Genomic DNA, 23,303 nt, shown 5'->3' on the forward strand with positions numbered 1-23,303 from the left:
AAAGGATAAAAACTCAGGCAAAGTAAAAGAAAGATAAATAAATATGAAATGAGAGGGTGGTAATAAATCTGAAGATGGTGATCATAATGTAACAGCAAATGCTAGTTTTTACCACAATCTATTCTCATCTCCCGTAGTAATAATAGTTTTGTGGTTGGGACATGGGTGTCTGGGTAGTGGCCTCATTTTCCTACTTCTTGATCATAGATGTGACCATATATTCAATATATATATATATATATACACACACACACACACACACACACACACACACGTTCTGGTCCTTGGGAAATGAGCAGATGAGAGGTGTGTCACTCGGGGCCTAGAATTGAACAAGTTGGGCTTGTGCTCCTTCGTTCCTTCTTCTTCCTTCAGTGCGTTGGGACTCCCTGACCAGTTCCTACCACGCAGATAAAGGCAATGCCCAGGTGATGGAATAGCAATAAGAAGCAAAGGAGCTACCCAACAACCTGGACCACTACCCTGTGACTATTTCAAGAGATAGAAATATATATTGAGTTTGGAGAAAGGCGGGGAGGAAGGACTTCTTTCTTATAATAACCTTTGTCCTAATTAATATGCATGATAAATAGAAACTGACTAAAATAAACTACTAAAAGGCAGATTCTCAGAATGAGTTAGTAACATCGAAAATCAGCTATTATTTACAGGACACACTTAAAACATAATGACTCAGAATGGTTGAGATTAAAGAGATGGAAAGATATATGCTAGGCAACCACTAACAAAAAGAAAGCGATTGTATCATATATATAAAAAATTAAGCTGAAAAACCCCCACAATGAACAGAAAAACATGTAATAAACTTAAGTAGGCAAACTGGGTTATAGTCCTGGATTTGTGATTTGGGCAAATTGCTTTATTTTTTTTCTAGTTTCAGCTTATATCTCTATAAAAGATGATAACATTGGCAAAAAACAAAATTAAATGAGGTGACGCATGGGAAAATGATTTTCTATAGCCATAAATATAGAAATAAAATTCTATCACATAATTAATACATTTACTGAGCATCTACTATGCATTAGAAACTGTACTGGGAAAGTGGAGGTAAATCAGTTATATTTGTCATCAGAGAGTTTATATGTAAAAATTAGTTTAATATCCTGGCTGGTTTGCTCAGTGGTTAGAATGTTGGCCTATGGATTGAAGGGTCCAGGGGGGGATGTGCAGGAGGCAGCCTATCGGTGATTCTCTCTCATCATTGATGTTTCTCTCTCTCTCTCTCCCTCCCTTTCTCTCTGAAATCAATGAAAACATTTTCAAAAGTCTATAATAATAATAATATGCAAATCAACTGAATGACCAAACAGCAGAACAGCTGTCTGGATGACCATGCTGTGACACACACTGGCACCAGGCCAGCCAAGGCGGGAGTGACGAGATTGGTCGGGCAGGGGGCCTGCCATCGCCCCATGATCACCAGCAGAGAGAGGCCCAGGCCACTGCCAGCGACGCTGTGGTGGGTGTGCAGGGCCAGCCAGTGATTGTCCCACAGAGGAAGGCCAGGCCAGCCAAGTGATCACACCCCATGCCTGTCGCCTGCAGAGGGAGGTGACCAGTGGTGGGGGAGGTGAGGGCAGCTCTGCACAGATAAGCAGTGGCAGTGGCGGGGGCAAGGCCAGCTGCTGGCAGCTGGGGGAAGGATAGCCCCAATTGGCCCTGATCTCCAGCCAGGCCTAGGGATCTTACCCGAGGGATCCTGGATTGTGAGAAGGCACAGGCTGGGCTAAGGGACACCCTTCCCTCCCTGTGTACAAATTTCATGCACTGGCCTCAATCCCATATAATAAAAGGCTAATATGCAAATTGTCCCCATGGGCAGGAGTCCAACCAACTGGGAGTTAGGTGCTGACCACGAAGGGGTGGCGTAGAACATGGCGGGCGTCAGCGAGGTGGCACTGTCAGTGGAGGCCCTGCCGACCCTGATGGGTCCCCAGGAGAGCGGGACTGTGGCAGGGGGTGGAGCAGGTGAGCGGGTGCAAGCCCTGATCGCCATAGATCAGCCCTGATCGCCAGCTAGGCCTAGGGACTTTACCTTTGCACAAATTTCGTGCACTGGGCCTCTGATAGTTTAATAAAGTCTTCTAAGGCATTATGGTGGGGAGAAGGTACCTTTAGTTTAGAAAGAGTGGCGGGTTCTAACCTGCAGAACGCTCAAAAGATTTTATCAGGAAGGTGGCTCTTAGGCTGAATTTTGAAAGATGAGTAGGTGTTTGGACAGGCTGGAGTAAGAAAAAGGGCATTCCATGAGAGGGCACGGAATAAAAGTGGCTTGATAGGGAGCTATCAGGACTTCATCCTGCAGGCAATGGGGAGCCATTGAAGGATTATGGAGGGAATGACTCCCTTGGTTTTATAGTTGTATTCTAGAAGTTCAAAATGTAAGAGATGGCAGGGGTAGAGGTGCCCCTAGCTTAGAGGCAGAGACTAATAAGGAAAATAATGCAATGCTTCAGGGGTTTGAAACCAAGGACCTGAAATCAGGAAGAGCTGTGAAACTGGGGGGAGGAGACAGAAATATGTGGAGTGAAGAAGAAGGCGGAGCCCTGGGACAATTTTCAGATTTCTCCTTTGGGTGTCTGGGGGGCTTGTGGAGACATTTTACTGAGAGAATGTGACTAGAGAGAGAAGCCAACTGGCAGGAAAGTTAACTTCTGTTTCAGTTAACTTTCTGAGGTTAAGGCCCCTGGGATGTCTGGGTAGAAATTTCTGGAAAGATGTTGCCTTTCCAGAACTGGAGATCTGGGATAGGAATGGGAATTTATGAGTTAGCACATGGTTGGTAGTTGAAGTCATGGGTGGACTGAATAGACCAGGCAGCATTCGGAACAGATCAAGGACAGACTATTTGGGCACTCCGACATGGGAGGGGTGGCAAACGGGGCCGGGGAAGAAATGGTTAAAGACTTGGAGACTGATTTGTCACAGGGGCCAATGGAAGGGATAATTTCAAGGATAATTTCTGGTCCCCAATGACCAGTGGTGCAGATAGGATAAGTGAGAAGAGAATTGAAAAAACAAACACAAACTCCAAACCCAATGCTTTAGAACATTTTCAAAGCCACAGATAATCTTTGTCAGGGTCCTCCTTCCTGTGTAATAGTTGCTGCAGAAGTTGGGTTGCAGGGAAGAAGAATGAAAGGCAGAGTAAGAAGTGGATGTGAGATTTAATAACAGGAATTCATCTCCCAAAGAGTGTGGTTGTGTGGTGAGGACTGCAGGCAGACTTGTTTCAACTAAGTGTTTTCTATTTGTTTTAAAAATGTGATTAATTTTTGACATGATTAGTGGCCGTGGGAAGATAATGATGGAAAGGGCCTTGAAAGTCCAGGAGAGGAAATAACCAAACAGACTTAGATACCAGAGAGATGATCGGAAAAGCTATTGTCACGCTTTCAAAGGGCGGGGAAAGGTGACTTCCACCTATTGAGCCTACCCTGCGAGCCAGCCCCTCTCTCTCTAGCCTGCATGCAGTGCTCAGAATTGGGAGGCAGATCGACTCCTGAGCGGGTTTTCTTTTCAGGAAACCCTTCATGATGCAAAATGAATTCAAAAAGAAGCTGGAGCTTCACCCCACTTGCAGACACTAACCGATCTGCAATCTTTTTAACGTCACGATGAATAACCTCGCCCTGGCGCAGCCGGCTCCAGAGCGGCCCTGAGCGCGTTTTCTCTACTGCTCGGTGTCGGTTGGTCGGGTCCTGTCCGGTGTGATTTCGCCCGAGCTTCGGCGCCCGGAGGCAAGGAGGTGCCTGTGGCGCGGGCCAGCAGCCGGCGTGGGGGAGTTGGCGGCCGCGGGGAGCGGGCGGGAGGAAGCGGGGCGCAGGGGCGCCCGGAGGGGCTCCGGACCCCCGCGCTCCCATCGCCCGCGCGCCGGCCGGCCCGGCCCGGGCTCCCCGCTGCCGGGTCCCGGGGTGGGTGCGGGGGGAGGCCTCCCGTGGGCGCCCGGTGCCCGTGACCACCGGGGCCGCTTTCGCTTCTGTGCCTTATATGGCCTGACAGGGGGGTCACGTGCGCCCCGGGCGGCCGGCCGGGAGGAGGGGGCGGCCGGGGAAGGGGCGGGAAGCGGGGAGGAAAAGGGGAGGGAGCGCGGGGCGGGGGCAGGAGCGAGGGGCGGATTCGGCGGCCGTGGGAGGCGGCGGCGGCGGCGGCCGCGGCGGAGAGCGGATCGCGCGGCGCTGGATCCCGGAGCAGGAGGAGCAGGAGGAGCAGGAGGAGGAGGAAGGGACCGGGGCGGGGGTGGCCGAGCGCAGCGCGGCGGAAGCCGGAGACGGCGGGAGGGCCGGTGGCTGGCCCCCGGCGGGAGCCGGGGCGGCGGCGGCGGCGGCCGGGAAGCCTGCGGCGGGGGAAGCGCATCCAGCGGCCCCGGCGGCGGCGGGCGCGGGCCGGCCCGATGGAGCCGCAGCACGTGCGCCCCGCGCCCGGCGCCGGCAGCCCGGCCTGCGAGGAACCGGTGGGTACCGCGCCCGCGCCCACCCTCCTCCTCCTCCTCCTTTCCCCACCCCGCCCTCCCCCTCCCGGGCCGGGTTCCGCTCAGGAAATGGCCCGGGATGAGGTCCCCAGCTGCTTCCCAGCCGGGGCCGCGCTTCCTCCGCCGCCCCGGCTCCTCCTCGCGCGCCGCCCGGAGCGCCTTTGTCCAGCCGCCCGGGGTCCTGCCCGAGGGGCGGCCGCTGACCTCGGCCCTGGGAGGATCGTCTCCGCGCCCCGTCCGTTTCTCAACTTTGGAAGTTGGTTTCAGAGCGGAGAGGGCAGGGAGGAGGCGGAGAGCAGGAGCCCGGGCTCTGGGATCGGCGTGCGGGGCGCGGGGACCGGGCTCCGCTCCCGAGGCCGCGCCCGGCGGCACCTGGGCGGCAGGTCCCCGGGCCGGGCGCGCGGGCGGCTCTGGCAGCGGGCAGCCCGGGCCACGCCTCCGCCCGCTGCGGCCGCTGGCGCCCCGGGCTTTCCTGGGGTTCAAGGGTTTTGTCGGGGGTGACGCGGGAAGCTAACCTCGATTTCGGTGCGCATGCAACGCGGAGGTTGGGTAATTTTAGGGATGGAAAGTAGTGTATGCGTGTGTCCTGTGTGTGAGGGTGGATGAGGAGGAGGAGACGGGGCGGGGTGAGGAGGTTCCCCCCTTCTAACTCCTTCAACTTCCTTCTTTCTTCCCACCGAGACAGTCAGAACCACCTCACCACCCTCCAGGGATCCCATCCCGACATCCCCGTCTCACTCTGAGCTCTGCAAACCTCTGTGGGCTGCCTTGATCCTAGCATTGAGTTTTGGCTCTCCATCCCCTGCCTACTCCCATCTTAGCTGAATTCTTGAACCTATTGGAAAAGCCTCGTCCAAAATTTCTGACCTCGACCGTGTGGTTGTTTTCAACGCATTGTTGCTCTTTTCCCAGGGACTCTGCGTGTCCGCTCTGGCTGCCCCCCCTCTACCTGCTGAGAGCTTCTAGGTTCAGGTGCCAGGCTGGTTCTCCCTTTTCTTTTCGAATATACGTACACTTCCTGCGCCTTTGTCCTCAGTACGATCCTGCTTTCCGACCTTTCGTGAGTGTCCTTGGACTCTGATCCTTCTGTATCTGCAGCTGTCTTTGCTTTTGTCAATTTGAACGTGTTGTTAGGTTGCCCATCTGCTTAGATTCTATTGTGATTATCACTGGAGATCAAATTGTTCTCGAAATTAAACATACCATTTAGTTTTGAAGTCTAAATCAAAGATCACTAAGAACTAAACTCAGGGACTGACCTGGTTTTGTTACTTTTTTATTTTTAAAATCTCCTATATGAAGTCCTTTTTGAACCTGGATATTTTAAGCCATCACCCATCCCAATGAAAAATTACCCAGTTGTATTTATTTTACTTTCGGGTGCTGATGCCAGATCTACTTTGGTGTCTAGAATTATACAGAGAAACTTTTTGATTGTTTGTTTGTTTTACATCTCAAAAATGACAAAAATGTAATGCTCATATATTAGCTCTTAAAACTCAAGCCCTAACACAAATGTGTGAGTGAATTGTGACACTTTATCCAGATTGCAGGACTCTCCTTAAAAGTTAAATTTATTTTCTTTAAACGCTGAAGGCCTTTTATTTATTCAACAGATATTTTATCCAGCACCCACCGTGTTCCATGTAGCAGTTAACAACATAGTCACAAGTCCTTAAATCCTCACAGAGTATACGTCTTAACTAAACAGTGTTTTGTTTCATATGTGCTCATGGTTTACATCAGGGGTAGGGAACCTTTTTTCTGCCAAGGGCCATTTGTGTATTTATAACTTCATTCTCGGACCATACAAAATTACCAACTTAAAGATTATGTTGCTGTATAAAAAGCTCCTAAGTTTATTGAATTTTGAGTCCCACTACAGTTGCCTTGGAAGGACCAGACCCTGGTTTACATTCAGATAGGGCAAAAAGCATCTTCAGAGATCTCAGGTATGTGGCTTAAAAATGATACTTTTGACAAAGTGGTTTTATTTGAAACAGGCCATTCATCCATGACTACTAAGTCTAAGAACTAATAAAGGGAATTCTCATTTAATGTGTTAAAAAAGATCAATTATCCAAATTATTGAAAAGTGACATATATAAGGAAAAAGGAGGAATAATTTTTTTTGGGGGGGAAAGAGTAGCATATTTAAATGTTAATTATTTCAGTTATTCAGAGCTTAGAAGAAACATCAGTTTAATTTACAAAAGTCATCAAAATCAGGTATTCCTGAACTTTCCTTGAACTTTGAAAGGGTAAATCAATGATTCTTAAGAATCCAATTGAAGCCATGGACTCTGTTTTACCCAAAAATATTCCTATGCACCATACATGTAACTTTTAAATAAAACTTTAGGGGAATCGTAGATTTCCGGAAGCCCAATCTGTGAACCCTCAAAAATGTTGGGTTAAAAATAATTTACTTTGACTTGGACCCATTTCACAGTTATTTTAAAACGAGAGGCCCAGTGCACGACATTCCCCGGTGGTGGGGAATCCCGAGCCCAGCCTGCACTTTCTCACAGTCCGGGACCCCTTGGGGGATGTCCGACTGCTGGCTTAGGCCTGCTTCTTACTGCTCGGCTTGCACTGCCACGGAGACGGGAGAGGCTCCTGCCACCGCTGCTGCACTTGCCAGTCCTTACCCAGCTTCTGGCTAAGCGGTGCTCCCCCTGAGAAGTTATAAATATACAAATGGCCCTTGGCAGGGAGCACATTGAGCGTTTGCCCCCTGGTGGTAGGTGCGTGCCATAGCCACTGGTCATTCCATCTTTTGGTCAATTTGCATATGAGGGTTTTATAATGTAGGATTTGCTTTTAGAATTCAAATATAGATGTCTTTAATTCTTTATTATAAAAGCATATGCATTTATGCTTATGAAAAACATACAATTTTAATAATAGTATATTCAATATCAAACAGGCAATGTTCACATTACATAGATCCTATTGCATTATCCCATACTGCATATAACAGCATACATGTAAGGATTTACTGTCATTCTTATTTTGGTGGAATCTGAAACATAATATTATGATTCTACATGGAACTATTCACAGAAGAGTAAATAACCTTAGGAATTGATGCTGAGTAATAGTAAAGAGAACATCACTTCTTGTTTGAAATGTATCTATGATGAGCTGAGAGGCAGATGTAGGATTTAATGACATTCTTGTATTTGAGGGTGAAATTTATTTAGTTAAGTGAGGGCATGTAAATAAACTGCTAGCTATACGATTTATCTGTGTATTTTCTTTAATGCTAGCTTCAGAATATAATCAAGTCAGTGGAAATAGAGATATTACCTAAATTTCTAATCAATTGAAAAATATTTTGGTGACAGGAATAGGTAGGTACAAAGTAGTTAGCTAAACAACCCTTAATCAAATACTAATAGGCAAATGTTAAAAAACTTGGGAGTATTTGCAAAGTAGTTCTTAGACAATGAAGTGATACTAGGATACGTTTAATGAATTTTGTTTTTATTTCTTTTTTTAAAATATATTTTTATTGATTTTTTACAGAGAGGAAGGGAGAGAGATAGAAAGCTAGAAACGTCGATGAGAGAAACACCAACCAGCTGCCTCTTGCACACCCCCTACCGGGGATATGCCCGCAACCAATGTACATGCCCCTGACCGGAATCGAACCTGGGACCTTTCAGTCCGCAGACCGACGTTCTACCACTGAGCCAAACAGGTTTCGGCTTGTTTTTATTTCCAAATAACTTTTATATCTAGTTTCATAAGCTCTGATATTCAGAGCTAACAGAAAATTCGGAGGGAAGAGTTTCAAAGGAAAAAGGGCCAAAATTTAAATGAGAGGTATGCATTAATATGTATGCATTAGATCTAGATGAAGAAAGGTTTTTACCTAAGGTACAGGCTGGCCATACGTACGTGCAGTTGATGTCATAATTAATTTCAATCTTTTTTTATTCAGGTAATAATTAAGGCAATTTTTACTAAAGCTTTGAATGCCAAATTCTAAATATGTAACAGATAGCATATGAGAGAAGTAGTTCTGAAGTTTGGATGAAAGCAGGCCTATGCTTGTGCAACCCTCAGTGTTCTCTGCTTGATTCCCATTGGTTAGGAGTGGGAGTCCTAAAACATGACTGTTTTTAAAGTGCCTACTTGGGTTCTTTAAGATATAAATGTAGACTTCTCCATGTTTATGATATAATATTTAAGATAAAGCTATAAAACATACAGGACTTAAAAACCCCAAAAATATATTAAACCTCTTTGGTTATAAGTAGCCATCAACAGTATAATTCAAAATATTTATAAATTGTAATATACTAATATTCATAAAGTTGGTATGGGCATGAGAATTGGCTGTTCCTTATATACATTCAGTATAATAGCTTTGTTTTTTTTAAATGGGGCAGGAAGCCCTATCAGTAAAAACCTAATTTAGTGGTGGTTTTTATTTCCATTTCATCCTGAATGCAGTGTCTACATGACTTATGTCCAAATTTTTAATATTGTGTTTGTGGTATGTTACGTTCCAGAGATTTCAAAGTAGCAACAATAAAAGAAATATGTAAGATAAGTCTAAGAAATTGTTTGAAAATCTGAAAACACTGAGGAAAAAAGTCAAAGAAGTCTTGTAAATTAAAGAAATAATGAAATATACCACATATTTGAAATTTATTTCAGTTGCTATTTTGAGCTATTATTAAAATGGTTGAAAATATTGAGCTCTTGACATTGCTGTTATATTTTAAGGGAATTGGAGTGCATTGCAGATATACAATATACAGATTGAATATTCATTCTGGAAAATTCTAATTTACAGATAAGACCTGAGAAGCTAGTGGGTCAGGTACCTTAAATTAGGGATTACTTGAAACATTGTCTTCAGTAGAAATGATTGAAGAAAAGATGTTTTTTTCATAAGATGCCTTTTGTGGAATAAAGCGACATTCAGTCCTACACAGTATTATCGCTCAGCATTCTATGTGCTAGAGAAATTGTAGAGCAGGGATCATTTATTAGCATGAGCAGGCAAAGGCTGGCTGTGCTCTCAAAGTCACAACCAAGTTTTAGAACTTGTTATAGGAGTTTTTGAAGGGCAGGGATAACTGAGGCTACATTTTCATGAAATTATGAATACCTTTACTTTGAGGTATTAATTATCCAGCGCTTGCACTTGAACCTATTTAAAAATAGTTTTTTATATAGATTCCAGAGAGGAAGGGAGAGATAAAAACATCATTGATGAAAGAGAATCATTGATCGGCTGCCTCCTGTATGCCCCCCACTGGGGATCAAGCCCACAACCTGGGCATGTGCCCTGACTGGGATTCGAACCCTGACCTCATGGTTCAGAGTTTGATGTTCAGCCGCTTAGCCAGGCTGGCCCGGTTTAAAACTATAAGTATCTTTAAGCTATAACTATTTGAATCAATGAGAAGTGTATTCAGTTTTCTTCTTAAGATCACAGAATGAATAGGCATGGGCCTTAAACAGTTGTCTTTCAGTTTAGTCACTTTCTCTATGGCTGGATTCTGGAAAAATGTTACTATATAAAACTTGAAATCTTAAAGTATGACTAGAAACATAGTAGATTAACTTTTGTTATATAGTGTTGTAATGTGACTAGGACATTAGAATAGCAATCATAATTTTTGACTTTGGTCCCACCTTATGATTTTGGGCCTCAATTTCTTTACATTAAAAGGTTTGAAATAGGTTTATTCTTTCAAAAGACCATTTACTAGGAATCATTGGATTTAGCAGCAAGCAAAGGTTAGGCTGGGATAAAGGCCATTATTTTGATTATTTTTCTCTTAAAGAATTCCGTTTACAGTAATGTTCTTTGTCGATACAGAATTACATATTTACCTTCAGAAGGTCTCAAAGTGTATTTTGCCTAACTCCTTCCCTGACTAAAGAGGACAGTTGAAGCTGGAGAGGTAGCCTCTATCACTTCATATTACATGTCAGCAATCTCCTGTCTTTGAAGATTGGAACAAACCAGCACATTTTGAAGTTTAATGAATTTCATCTATAATGTGTATGTATTGGGATTACACATTGTTTCTTAAAAACTATTAGAACTGTTAATTTTTTGACACAGCAATCAAATATTGAGAGTAATATTACAACGAAAAAAACCCCAATAGAATCCTAGTTTGGACTACCATTAAAGGATGTATCAGCTGAAAAAATAGGCCATGTCAACTGAAAAAATACCAATGGGTACTGAAGGCCCAAGAACACCTTAGATTGCTTTTACTGAAGAGTTAAGGGAATCCACAGCCTGGCAGGGAACTCCCCCCACCCACAACCCCCCCCCCCTGGACTTTAAAATTTAGCTAACACCAGTTTGGAATTTTTGTGGATGACAAGAGGAATCTGAAGTTTTTGTATTTTCTCCCCCAAGAGCTGCCAGCCTCCCACACCTGCACCGGTGCTTTGGAGCTGTGCGTGCACGACCCGCCCCGAAGGCTGCTGTTCCCCGGTGTGCGCTCCAGACCAGTTTTGAGCTCTGAGCGGTGGCTGCAGCCTGTTGATCCCATTTCCTCCTGCGCTGGTTCGGGCTAGGGAGTGGCCCTCCCAGGACTTCCACTGTTTTGTGCTCGGGCCCCGGCATTCACAGGGCCCCAGTGCATTGTTTTCTAACTGGCAGTGGCGGGGAGCGCTTGGGCTAGGACCTTTCTTGTACATTCTTTCCTCTCGGGCTGCGTGTCCGCTCTTGTTCCTGCGCGCTCTCCGCGTCCTTCCCGGCTTCCTGTTAGCCAAGGGAATCGCTCTTTCTGAACCGAAAACTTCCCGGCGCGGAGTGGACCCTCCCGGAACATGCCCTTCTCTTCCGTGCGCACCGGATGGGAGCGGGGGTGGGCCGCAGACTGAGCGCCGCGGTGGGTCGGGAGCGCGGAAGGAAGGACGGGGCCCGGCGGCGGCCGCGGCGGGAGAGGTGCGGGGCTCGGAGGGAGGCTGAGGGCGGTGGTGCGGAGGGGCCCTCCGTCTCCGGGGGTGGAGGGGTGAGGGGGATTCCGAGTCCCGGAGGTGGCAGGGTGCACCCCAGGGACAGGGAGTCGGAGGAATCTAGGTTCCCTTTCTTCTCCAGGGGCCACTCGTGCTTCTGCTGCCCGTGAGCCCGGGAAGGAGCATCGCCGCTGCCGGGAGTTGGGGTGTGTGTGTGTGTGTGTGTGTGTGTGTGTGTGTGTGTCTTTGTGTGTGTCTGTGTGTGTCTGTGTCTGCTGAGGTTTGTCCTCGCGGCGCTCGCGTCCCTCCCGGGGACTCCGGACCCCGGGGAAGTGGGAGGTTGCCCGGTTCCCGCTGCCACTCGCAGCCTCTCTGCCCGCGCTGCGCGGATCCTGGGTCAGGGCGCCGGTCCATTCCGGGGCGCCGGGGGTGGATTCGGGGTGGGAGTGGGGGGTAAATGGGAGGGGGGCACCTGGCCCCGCGGGCCCTGTTCGCGAGGCCGGTGGGGGCGGGAGAGGCGGCCGGGCGCCCACCCACTGACCGGGCGGTGCTGTCCCCGCAGGAGCCGGAGAGGATGGCCGGGGCCGGCGGCCAGCACCCTCCCCCGGGGGCCGCGGGCGGCACGGCTGCCGGGCCCAGCGCCGCGGCCACCCCCGCTGCCGCCTCGGCGGGGCCCGCAGAGGATTCGTCCGACAGCGAAGCGGAGCAGGAGGGGCCTCAGAAACTGATCCGCAAGGTGTCCACCTCGGGGCAGCTCCGGACCAAGGTGAGGCGGCCGCCGGGCGGGGCGGGGCGGGGAGGAGAGCGCCCGGGGCGCGGGGAGCCAGGGGGCGGGGCCGCGGGGCTGGCGGGGCGCAGCTGGAAGGGATTCCTCCTGCCGCCGAGGTGGGCTGCTCGGGAGAGCTGGGGGCTGAGATGCAGGAGACAGAGCTTCGGCTGGCGAGAGCGTGGGAAAAAGCAGAGGCGCTGTTGAGAGTTCCCAGCAGGGAACTTAAATGTTTCCTTGTTTGCCCTCCCTGCCTAGCAAAGGTTTGGTAGAGTGTGTGTGTTGCTCAGTAAGAGGAAAGCAGGCCAAGGAACCAGGGCTGCGGGGCCTCGTCTTCAGGGGGAAGCTACCTGCCCCTGGCCGGACCCGCTCTGAGAGGGCAGGTGATGCGGCAGCCCCTTTGCCTTCTGCTGTGGTTTGGAAGAAGGCCAGCGACAACACTAGTTGACGATGCACCCAGCTGTCTCCATGCCCAGCTGCAGGCCAGATTTTTCTCCTGGTAGTTTCCTGCTAAGTGCATAGTTCAAATTTTACCAACATACCACATGGCTATTTTTTAATAATGAAGAGTAAGCTCTTTGTATTACATGGAGGTTAGCATGTTACTCTTTTATGTAGCAGGTACTATTGATCTGTGAGAGCTCATGGTTGAGAGCTTTAATTTGATCGTGAACATATACATAACAAATGCTTAGGACTCAATGAATGGTTATTTATATACATAGTAACCCGGTGCATGGATTCGTGCACATTGAAAGGAAATTAATTAGAAGGTGGCTGGTGGAGCGGGACTGGGCAAGAGGGCTGGATACGCCCTGGAGCCAACCTCCTGTGGTCCTTCTCTGGCCAGCTGCATCTAGGGCACTGCTTGGGCTCAAAGGGCAGCTGCAGAGTGAGCAGGATTCCTCTTGGCCTGGCCTGCGGGGATCGAGTCCAAACCCGCTCTCTGACATCCCTTGAGGGGTCCTAGAGGGCAAAATTGCTGTTGTACTGGGTGTGGAACACAAACGCAAGTGTGCAGTAAACCAGATTCAGGGTGACAGTACCCCAGCAACAACATAACCCACTGCCAAAGGTGGGATTGCACAGCTCCAGGAGGAATTGGGCTCCCTCCTCTCTGTTTACAGGGTGGGTCACCCAAGAACTGCTGCTGCCAAGTCACTGTAGCTCTGCAGCTCCTGCATTGAGCGACTGTCCCCTGATGGTCTGTGTGTGTCATAGCGACCAGGCGGAGGAACACTTAGCATATTAGCCTTTTATATATATGTATACTAGAAGCATGCATGAATTTGGGCATAGGTGGGGTACCTCTGGGTGGCTTGCAGGGATTGGGCTGAAACTCAGTCCAATGCCACTTGCAGCTCCTACCTGCTGCTCCTGCTCATTCTGGCCCCATTGTGCCTGCTGCGGGTTCGCACCCAGTCAGTCCCAATCAGGAGAGGCTTGTGCTGCCATAGCAGCGCTCACCAGCCATGAGCCCTGCCTCTGGCGCCCTCCCAAGGGGAGTGGCATGCCGGATTGGGCTGAAACTGGATTTCTGACATCCCCCTAGGGGTCCCAGATTGCAAGAGGGTGCAGGCCAGGTTGAGGGACCCTGCCGGTGCATGATTGGGCCAGGGAAGGATTGGGGAGGGTTCTAGGGAGTGTCTAGCCCATCTTGCTCAGTTCCGATGGGCTGGACCCCAGCAGCAAGCTAACCTACTGGTCAGAGCATCTGCCCCCTAGTGGTCAGTGCACATCATAGCAAGCAGTTGAGCAGCTATAGCGTATCATTAGCATATTACCCTTTGATTGGTTGTTCCGTTGTTCTGCAGTTTGATCTACTTGCATATTACCCTTTTATTATACAGGAATTCGTGCACAGGTGAGATCTCTCAGTCTGGCCGATGATAGGGCTGATCAGGGCCATCTTGCCCAGTTCTGATTTGGGCTGATCGGGGTCGGCCAGTGGGGGGGATAGATTCTAATATATATAGAGATTCTAGTTTTGATTAATCACATGGAAAGTTTGTTTTCAGTGGAAAATTTTAGAGAGAAATTTGAAAAATGAGCTTTATAAATTTAATATAAATTTTAAATTTAATAAAATCATTGGATCTGTGTTCTTTAAAAATAAATTTGCAAAAGTTAATTTATTCTATATTTTTATGAAAATTTGTTTTCTAAGGTCAGTAAAGCCCTATATGAATATCTAACTTTTATTATGTGCCTATGGACTAATGTTTTATTAGTTTACCTCCTTTTTTTCTAAAATAAGTGTAAGCACACAACAAATGTTAACATGGCAGTTAATAAAAAGTAAAGGACCGCTTTAGTCATGTTTAAGAGCACATTTCGTAATTCCTCTTAATAGTAACACTTGAATTTTATATCACTGGTGATAAATTAAGAATGTGGGGTTTAATATGTTTTTAGAAGATTAAAGCTAAACAAGATGGAACTTTCCTAAGAGTGCCTTTATCATTTGAAATTTTAATTTTTTTAATTTTTAAAGAAGTTCTTAAGTTGTTAATGAAAAAATGGCAGGTTTTTAAAAAAGAATATGTTTTATATATTTATATTAATGATAAAAATTCCTTGCGTATTTATATCTAGATTATCCAGTAAATTTATACAGTGTGAAAGAAACTTTAGAGATGGTTCTAATTTGAAGTGAGTAAAGTCAAACAACAAATTTATTGGAAGTACCATTAAAATTTGTAGATTTCACAAACTCATAGTGATAACTAAGATTGCATTATTTAAGTTCTATATTACTTATGGTTTGGAGTAAAGCATGTTTATTGAAACTAAATTTTACAAAGCACATTGTTAAGCTTTTTATTTAATTTTTCTGATAAAAATATTGAGCACATACATTTGTTGTGAATATAGATCATTAGTGATCATTAAATGAAATGCTCTTTAAATATCCCAAAATGTATGTAATTTCAGAAATTCTGCATTTTATTCTAGCTGAAAATGATTGTGAATGAGGTTTTGTTTGATTAACATATAAGTTAATCAGCATTTTTATATATAAACACCTGAGATAAGGTCCTAGAACTGCCTTATATACAAACACCTGAGATAAGGTCCAAAGCCTCAGCCTTCCTGCCTTACCCATTCCCCAATCCAGACTGTTCATATATGCTACAAATCTCATAAGTTACATTTTTTCAGCACATTTACTGATTCTCAGGGAAGTGAGTGAGGGCAGTGAGGGAATTCATAGAATGAGAACTGCTAAATTTAATATTGGTTCCCAGTCTTTAATTATGATCCAGATAATAGTTAAGGGAAAAGATCTTTAGAAAAAGACAGACATTAGATTGATCCCCTCCACAGACATGTAAGATTGGGAGATCCTGGAGATGAGGCTCAGGATTAGCCCAAGGCCTAAAGGTTTTTAAGACAGCAGTAGCAATTCTTGCCTACATCCTGAAGACAGACCAAAAGACCAATGGGTCTGACAGGTTGTGATTACTAGTTGCATCTTTGACCCTGGTTGAGTAACAGCTTGGGATGGTGTATGTGGTACATGTACACATACCTACGGCGGACCAGTCTTTCCGCTTTTGGCGGGACAGTCCCGATTTTTAACATTTTGTCCCACTTCCCGCGACATTTTAAAAAAGTCCCAATTTGGGATGCGGGATGCGGGATGCGGGACAAATTGTTAAAAATCAGGTCATCTGGTCACCTTAACCTACCCTACGCACATATACCTAGGCTTATATATGTTTGCATATATATGCTCTTTATAAAGCATTTATGTATAGATGTTCAGAGGGCCTACAGCAGAGTGAATTATAGGTAGAGATAAAAAACTTCTTAAATGAGTAACTGTACATATTATATATGTACATATAATGCTTTATATGTATGGATATTATTATTTTTATTTATTTATTTTAAAAAAATATATATTTTATTGATTTTTTACAGAGAGGAAGAGAGAGGGATAGAGAGCTAGAAACATCGATGAGAGAGAATCATCGATCAGCTGCCTCTTGCACACCCCCTACTGGGGATGCGCCCGCAACCAAGGTACATGCCCTTGACCGGAATTGAACCCGGGACCTTTCAGTCTGCAGGCCGACGCTCTATCCACTGAGCCAAACCGGTCCCGGCGTGTATGGATATTATTATTAAAACATAGTACTTACCTGAGTTGCCATTAAGATCCTTAGGGTCATAAAGCTATTTGGTATCTAGTTTGGGTTTGGAGTAAGTAAAGGCCACTAACGTTTAGTAATTACCTTATTAGAAGTGTTTTTCTGATGTAAATACTGGTTAATGTTTTAAATAATTTGAATGTCAGTGAAGAAACAGTGTAATGTGGCATTTAAAAAGTGTCCAGAGTGGGAGAGGTTATGTGATGACCGGGGGATACCCAGTGAAAAGTAGTTTCCTTCTCACCCCAGAACTTCTAGCCACTGTCTCAGAGGGCTTTTTTTTTTTTTTTTTTTTTTTTTGGTGTGGTTCTAGAAAATTTTTATGCACATACCCATATTTCTTTTAAAAATACTCATGGGAGCATTTGATACATATACTGCGTCTTGTTTGATTGAAGATATAATATAGAGATCATTTCCTTTTTTAAAAATTATGTTTTTATGGATTTCACAGAGAAAGAAAGAGGGAGAGAGAGAAACATAGTGATGAGAGAATCATTTCTTTTTAATGATGGCAAAGTATTCCATTATGTTAGCTTGAACTACTAAGTGCAGTTGCTATTTCAGTAAGCCAAAAGTGGTAAAAGTAGAATGGTGATTGATGGGAGGTGTCTGTCAAGGGGTACAGATTTCAGTTATTAGATGAGTAAATTCTGGGGATCTAATGTACAGCATAGTGACTATAGTTAATACTACTGTATTGTGTACTTGAAATTTGCTAAGAGAATATGCTAGTGTCCCACGTTCCACGTGGTTCAGGGTTAAGGTTCAGGGTTGGGTTCGGGCTCTGGAGGAGACCACGCACAAATGAAAGAGACAAGACAAGAAATAATATTTTGGAAACTGGGGGCCAGGTAGAGCCCAAGGAAGGACTCCGCCTGGCTCTGGCCTTGCCATCCCTTTTATTCAGGTTTGGGATACACCCATAGCCCTTAGGCAGGCAATTCCAGTAATAGCTCAGTGATAGCCTGTCAGCAAAGATTAACATAAGAATAAAAGGTGGAACTTGCCAAAACCGGTTTGGCTCAGTGGATAGAGCGTTGGCCTGTGGACTGAAAGGTCCCTGGTTCGAATCCAGTCAAGGGCATGTACATTGGTTGCGGGCACATCCCCGGTGTGGGGCGTGCAGGAGGCAGCTGGTCCATGATCCTCTCTCATTGATGTTTCTCATCGATGTTTTTAATTCTCTATCCCTCTCTCTCTCCCTCTCTGTAAAAAAAAAAAATCAATAAAATATATTTTTTAGAAAAGGTGGAACTTGCTTCAGCTACCATTGTCTCCACTAACCAGTGGGTGCATAGCTCTGACCTCTGCCAGAGCTCCAGGTCTCCAGCCTTCCCGGCCCTGGTCCACACCTCTCTGCTAGTGGAGACAACGGGCCACTTCCCGCAAGAATATATCTTAAGCATTCTCACAAACACAGAAAGGTAACTAGGTGAGGCGATGGATGTGTTAATTAACTTAGTTGTAATATTTCACGGTGTATATGTCTACCAAATTATCACATTGTACACTTTAAGAATATACAGTTTCATTTGTCACTTGTATCTCAATAAAGCTGGAAAAACTGGTTGAAAATGGGAAACTTCATATGGTTCGACCCAATGATGGTATATCATCATTTAATTAACCAGTTAGTTCTATATGGAAAGAAATAGGGGTTATTTTAGGACAACACTAATCTCAAGGTGTTTTTCTTCCCACCCCCCCCCCCCGCCCCCCCCCCGCCCTCCCCACACACACAGTGGATATGATGACTTTTTAAGCAACGAATTAAGGAATTAAGACTGGCATGCTTTTTAAATTTTTATTTTTTTAATCCTCACTTGAGAATATTCCCCCCCCCCCCCTTTTTTTTTTTTTAAAGAGGGAATAGAAAAGAGTGGGGAGGAAGAAGGGGGGGCGGGGAGATAGAAACATCAATGTGAGAGAGACACATTGATCAGTTGCCTCCCCGACCTGCCCCAACCAGGGCTGGGGATCAACCTACAGCCCAGGTATGTGCCTTTGACCCAGAATTGAACCTGAGACACTTTGGTCCACAGGGTAGACAGACATGCTTTTAAAATTAGTTTGGTTTAATAAAATCTTCATGTACTTAAAAAAAATTATCTTTATTGTTGAAAGTACTATATATGTCCCTTTTGTTTGTGTGTTTTTACTACCGACCCTCCTCCCATCCCAACCCCACCTCTCCTAGGCTTATGTACTTTCTAGTGCCCTTCTTACATCTCCATATTATATATTTCTCCATTTCCCACTTTTTCTCTGGTTTCTTTGTCTTTGGTGTCCTTTCTACTATTATCTTTTTCTGTTTCTCATTTGATTCCTTCCTTTATATCAGCTTAGTGGAATTTTAGTAATCTCACCTAGGTACCCAGTCGCTTAACACCAGATCGTTTTATGGCTGCCTGTGTTTCCCCAAAGGGAAAGAAAAGCAGTTTTATACAAAAGTGGAAATAATGCTGATGTGGAGAAGCCAAAGGGAGCTGTAAACTGCCATCTCTCTCTCTCCCTCTCTCTTTACTCTTGGTTGTTATTCCTAAAGTCTTAATCTTGTCCTGAGGTGGTTGATTTTACATTTTGATTTATGATTGTAGAGGATTTCACAGGTATTTCCTGAGAAGGAGACATTTTGAAACAACGCTGATACAAACTCAGACCACCTTGATTTTGAATATGAATGTGAAGGAGGTTTTGTATGCTTTTGTTCACCCATGAATACGGTAGCCTTTCATCTTGTAGGGAATGGCTGGAGGAACCTTGGTTGGGTTTATGGACTAGGATTATTCACCCATCAGAAGCTAAATATAAACAAATCAGAGGCCCGGTGCATGAAAATTTGTGCACTGGGGGGGTGGGGGGTGGTGGTGGTGGTGGTGTCCCTCAACCCGGCCTGTACCCTCTCATAGTCCGGGAGCTCTTGTGGGACATTCTTAGCGCTGCTGCAGAGGTGAGAAAGCTCCTGCCACTGCCCTTGCACTCGCCAGCAGTGAGCCTGGCTTCTGGCTGAACAGCGCTCCCCCTATGGGAGTGCACTGACCACTAGGGAGCACACTGACCTCTTGAGTTGAATGTCTGCCCCCTGGTGGTCAGTGTACATCATAGCGACTGGTTGTTCCTCTGTTGAGCTGAAGCCGGCTCTCCGACATTCCCCGAGGGATCTAGATTCTGAGTGGGCGCCAGCCAGGTCGAGGGATTCCACAAGTGCACAGTCAGGGCCAGGGAGGGATGTGGGGGGTTGGCCAGTTAGGGAGGGCCTGTGGGAGGGCTCCAAAGTGTGCCTGGCCCATCACTCAGACTTGATCTGCTGGACCCCAATAGCAAGCTACCTACTGTTTGGAAGGTCTGCCCCCTAGTGGTCAGTGCACATCAGAGCGAGTGGTTGAGTGGCCTTAGCATATCATTAGCATATTACATTTTGATTGGTTGAACAGACGACCGGACACTTAGCATATTTGGCTTTTATTATATAGGTTGGGAACCATCTCAATGACATTGACTCGTGTCATGTATCAAAAATACCTCCTAATTGGATTTATTAAGGTCTCTCTTTTTTTTTTTTTGACACTTATGTCTTCACACAGTTAATTTTGAATATACATAAATGAATCTAAATTTTGCAACATTATACGCCCATTAAGGCATCTTGTTAAGCCCACTAAGAAAAGGGCAGTTGGCATGCTCTTCTCCCTTTTCTTTCCCCACAGGCATGCTCTCCTTAACTCTGAGGGACCCACAGACTTGTAAACAGGGGAGCAATGGGCAGTGGCAGCTGGTCCTGGACTAACTCCCTGAACCTACCCCGAAGGCCCCCTTTTCTCTGACTCCCCAGTGAGTTACAGCAGCCCTGCCTTGGTCACGTCTTTCCCAGAACGTTCTAGGGAGCCACAGCAGCCCAGCCCAGGCTCTCTCCTGTTGCTTCTATCCTAGGCCCTTCCTTGTTTCACTGTCCCCAGCTTTAATAAATGTACTCTCAAAGTAAAAAAATGTAAAAATAGAGAAAAGAATAATCAAAGTAAGTGGGGCTGCATTCCATTAGTGCCTCAGTTTTAAATTAACTTGAAGGATGTATGAACAAACTCTTGTATTTTTATGATGAAGTAGTAGTTGGAAATATTGATTTGTATTTTTCCCTGCCTTATGAGATGTAGTTTGTGCAACTAAAACATTATCTTTTATCATATCATAAAAATGGAATAGAAGAAACTTGCTCAGAGTTTTTCAAATGGTAGGTGGCAGCCCATTAGTGAGTCTGATGGTTCACATCCAGCATTTGAAACAGAAACAGCATAGATTAGGAATTACTTAAAACTTTAACCCACAGTTCTGGGTGGAATAATGGTTCCAAGAGGATGAGAAAGCAAGACATGGCCAGAAGATGGTTAAGAAATGGAAATAAAGTAATAGTGAAAGGTTTATTGTTCAGAAACGCAGTATGATAATGAGAAGCAAGTAGGAAAGTTTACATTTTGTTTTGTGTTTTTAAAAAAACATATGTTATTGATTTTTTTACAGAGAAAAAGGGAGAGGGACAGAGAGTTAGAAACATCGATAAGAGAGAAATATTGATCAGCTGCCTCCCACACACTCCCCACTGGGGATGTGCCCGCAACCAAGGTACATGCCCTTGACTGAAATTGAACCTGGGACCCTTCAGTCCGCAGGCCGATGCTCTGTCCACTGAGCCAAACCGGTTTCGGCGGAACATTCACATTTTGATAGGTGATAAGCTTGAAGATGTCTTGAAAAATAAGAGTAACATTCATCTAGGGCAGAAGTTGGCTAACTTTTTCTATGGAGGCCACATAGCAAATATTTGTAACTTTGTGGGCCAGAGAGTCTTTGTCAAATCTACTCAGCTCTACTGTTGTCATAGCAACCATAGACTGTACTTCAGTAAGTAAGTGGGGCTGCATTCCAATAAAACTTTAAGGACACTGAAATTTGAATTTGTAACATTTTCATGGGTTAAGAAATTTTTTTAAAAGCCATTTAAATATGTAAAAACCTTCTTAGCTCGTGACTACAAAATTAGGTGCCAGAAGGATACGGCCCAGTGGTCTGGCTTATGCGAGGCAGTTTGCTGACCCCTTTTCTAGGTGACAGGAAATTAGGTTTGCAGAGCACGGTGCAGTTAAGGTGCTGCCAAATACCATCAACATTTTAGGGACCAAATAAAGCTAGATTTCAATCCATTTAAAAAATCTCATCTTTGTAGAACGTTTTATTTTTAGCTTGGTTTGCGTCTTTGCTCCCATTTTAATGTGAACTAAATATAGACTGGAAAGTTTGAGTCTTGCTACAGTAATATATGGTATAACAGCTTTCTTTCCATTTTGATTATCCGGTTAAGCATGATATCCTAATATTAAAGATAAGAGACGTTATAAATAATTTATTAAACCTTTACATATAACTTAAGGTGCATTATTCGGAAGTATCTAAGTTTAGAAAGCTTTCACTCAGTTTAAGGCTTAGTGTTTGCTGTCGTGGTGGGAGTTGGTCAAAGGTTCAATGAAGCTATGCAGCTGCCATTGTAAACGACTCCTGGCTCCTCTCTGTTTCCAGGGGACAGTGCTTCCCTCATATTGGATCTGTTAGGCTTTACTTACTCAGGAAATGTGTTTATAAGCGAAGGTTTTAATTAAAGAGAGTTTGCTTTAGTCTAAAAATAGACCTTTAAAAAAGACCACAACATGTTAGAACATTACATTTTTCCCTTGGCAAATTGTGTCATCTTGTTGGGGACCCAGTATTTTTCACTGTGAATATTTTGTTACTTGAATATACATTTGTATTTTTGACTTTGGACAAGTGGCTTAACATTATCAGTAACCATTATTGATCATAGCCTTCATTTCACTGCTTTATGAGATGTAGTGTCAATGTACATTGTTTCTATTTTAGACTGCTGCTTATTTTTTCAAGTGAACATATATGGTAACAATTTCCTCCCCTGTGCTTTTTGTTATGAAGATAACAAAATGGCTGCTAGGCTCTTGTTTTATAAGAAGGAAATAAGATTAACTTTATCATGTTAACCTCAAATGGAATTTCTAATCTTCTCACCATGCTGTTTAAATACCAGGACATTTTCAAACCACTGGAATATAATCCTATATAGTAAAAGCCTAACATGCAAATCGACTGAATGGAGGAATGGCTGGTCACTATGATGCTCACTGACCACTGGAGGGCAGATGCTCAATGCAGGAGCTGCCCCTACAGGGGGAGTGCCACTCAGCCAGCTGCCAGGCTCAGGGCTGCAAGTGCAGCAGTGGTGGCGGGAGCCTCTCCCGCCTCGGAGGCAGCGCTAAGGAGCAGCGAGCCAAGCTGTAAGGAGCAGGAGGGCGGTAAGGAGCGAGGGCTCTCAGATTGCAAGAGGCCGCAGGCCAGGCTGAGAGACCTGAGTGCACGAATTTTCGTGCATCGGGCCTCTAGTTCAATATGATAAATCCTTTTTACATAAGCTTGAAGCATTTATGTCAGAAATTTAAAAATACCTTTCTACTTAGATTTTATTGCTTACACAGCAGTTTTATATACATGATCTCATCTAACAGTGGCATGAATTTATCAGAATTTTACAAATGATAACACTGCAGCTGAGTTTGACTATCTGCTGAGTAAATGGCGGGGCTGGAACTCAAAAGCAGGACTTCTAACTACTGTACTGTTATTCCTTGGCACAGTGGATGCAATGGATGGGTTCCAAATGCCTTCTTTTAGTAGTCCTGTGGGCTTCCTGGATTTTAAAACTTTACAGTATAGAAGCACAGATGTGTGCAGGCAATCTCCTCACTTCTCTTCGTCTCTCCCCTCCCCTGTCCCTTAAATTCATTCCCCTTCTCCTCTCCTCTCCCTTTCCTTTCTCCTTCTTCCTGCCCCGCCCTCTATTCATTTTTAAAATCTCTGAGCATGTCTCTCACCAGTGCTA

At 45.1% G+C, this 23,303-nt stretch overlaps 1 protein-coding gene across 8 annotated transcripts in view; it reads left to right on the top strand.

Moving 5' to 3' along the window:
• Positions 1-3,535: 3,535 nt before the first annotated feature.
• The window catches only part of DGKH (diacylglycerol kinase eta), a 189,029-nt gene continuing 169,261 nt past the window's right edge, over positions 3,536-23,303 (top strand). For 3 of the 8 annotated variants that reach the window (XM_084876537.1, XM_084876530.1, XM_084876531.1), the window contains exons 1-2: positions 4,589-4,751; positions 12,003-12,206. In XM_084876537.1, coding sequence (XP_084732663.1) covers positions 12,015-12,206 — 192 coding nt within the window. In that variant the 5' untranslated portion in view covers positions 4,589-4,751; positions 12,003-12,014. Of the gene's footprint in view, positions 3,773-4,171; positions 4,478-4,588; positions 4,752-11,981; positions 12,207-23,303 lie in introns of those variants that run through there. The other 5 variants (XM_084876534.1, XM_084876532.1, XM_084876535.1 and 2 more) reach the window with 5 other exon arrangements.

This window comes from Pipistrellus hanaki, assembly GCF_964339955.1.
Source record: "Pipistrellus hanaki genome assembly, chromosome: 3".
Classification (NCBI taxonomy): Eukaryota; Metazoa; Chordata; class Mammalia; order Chiroptera; family Vespertilionidae; genus Pipistrellus; species Pipistrellus hanaki.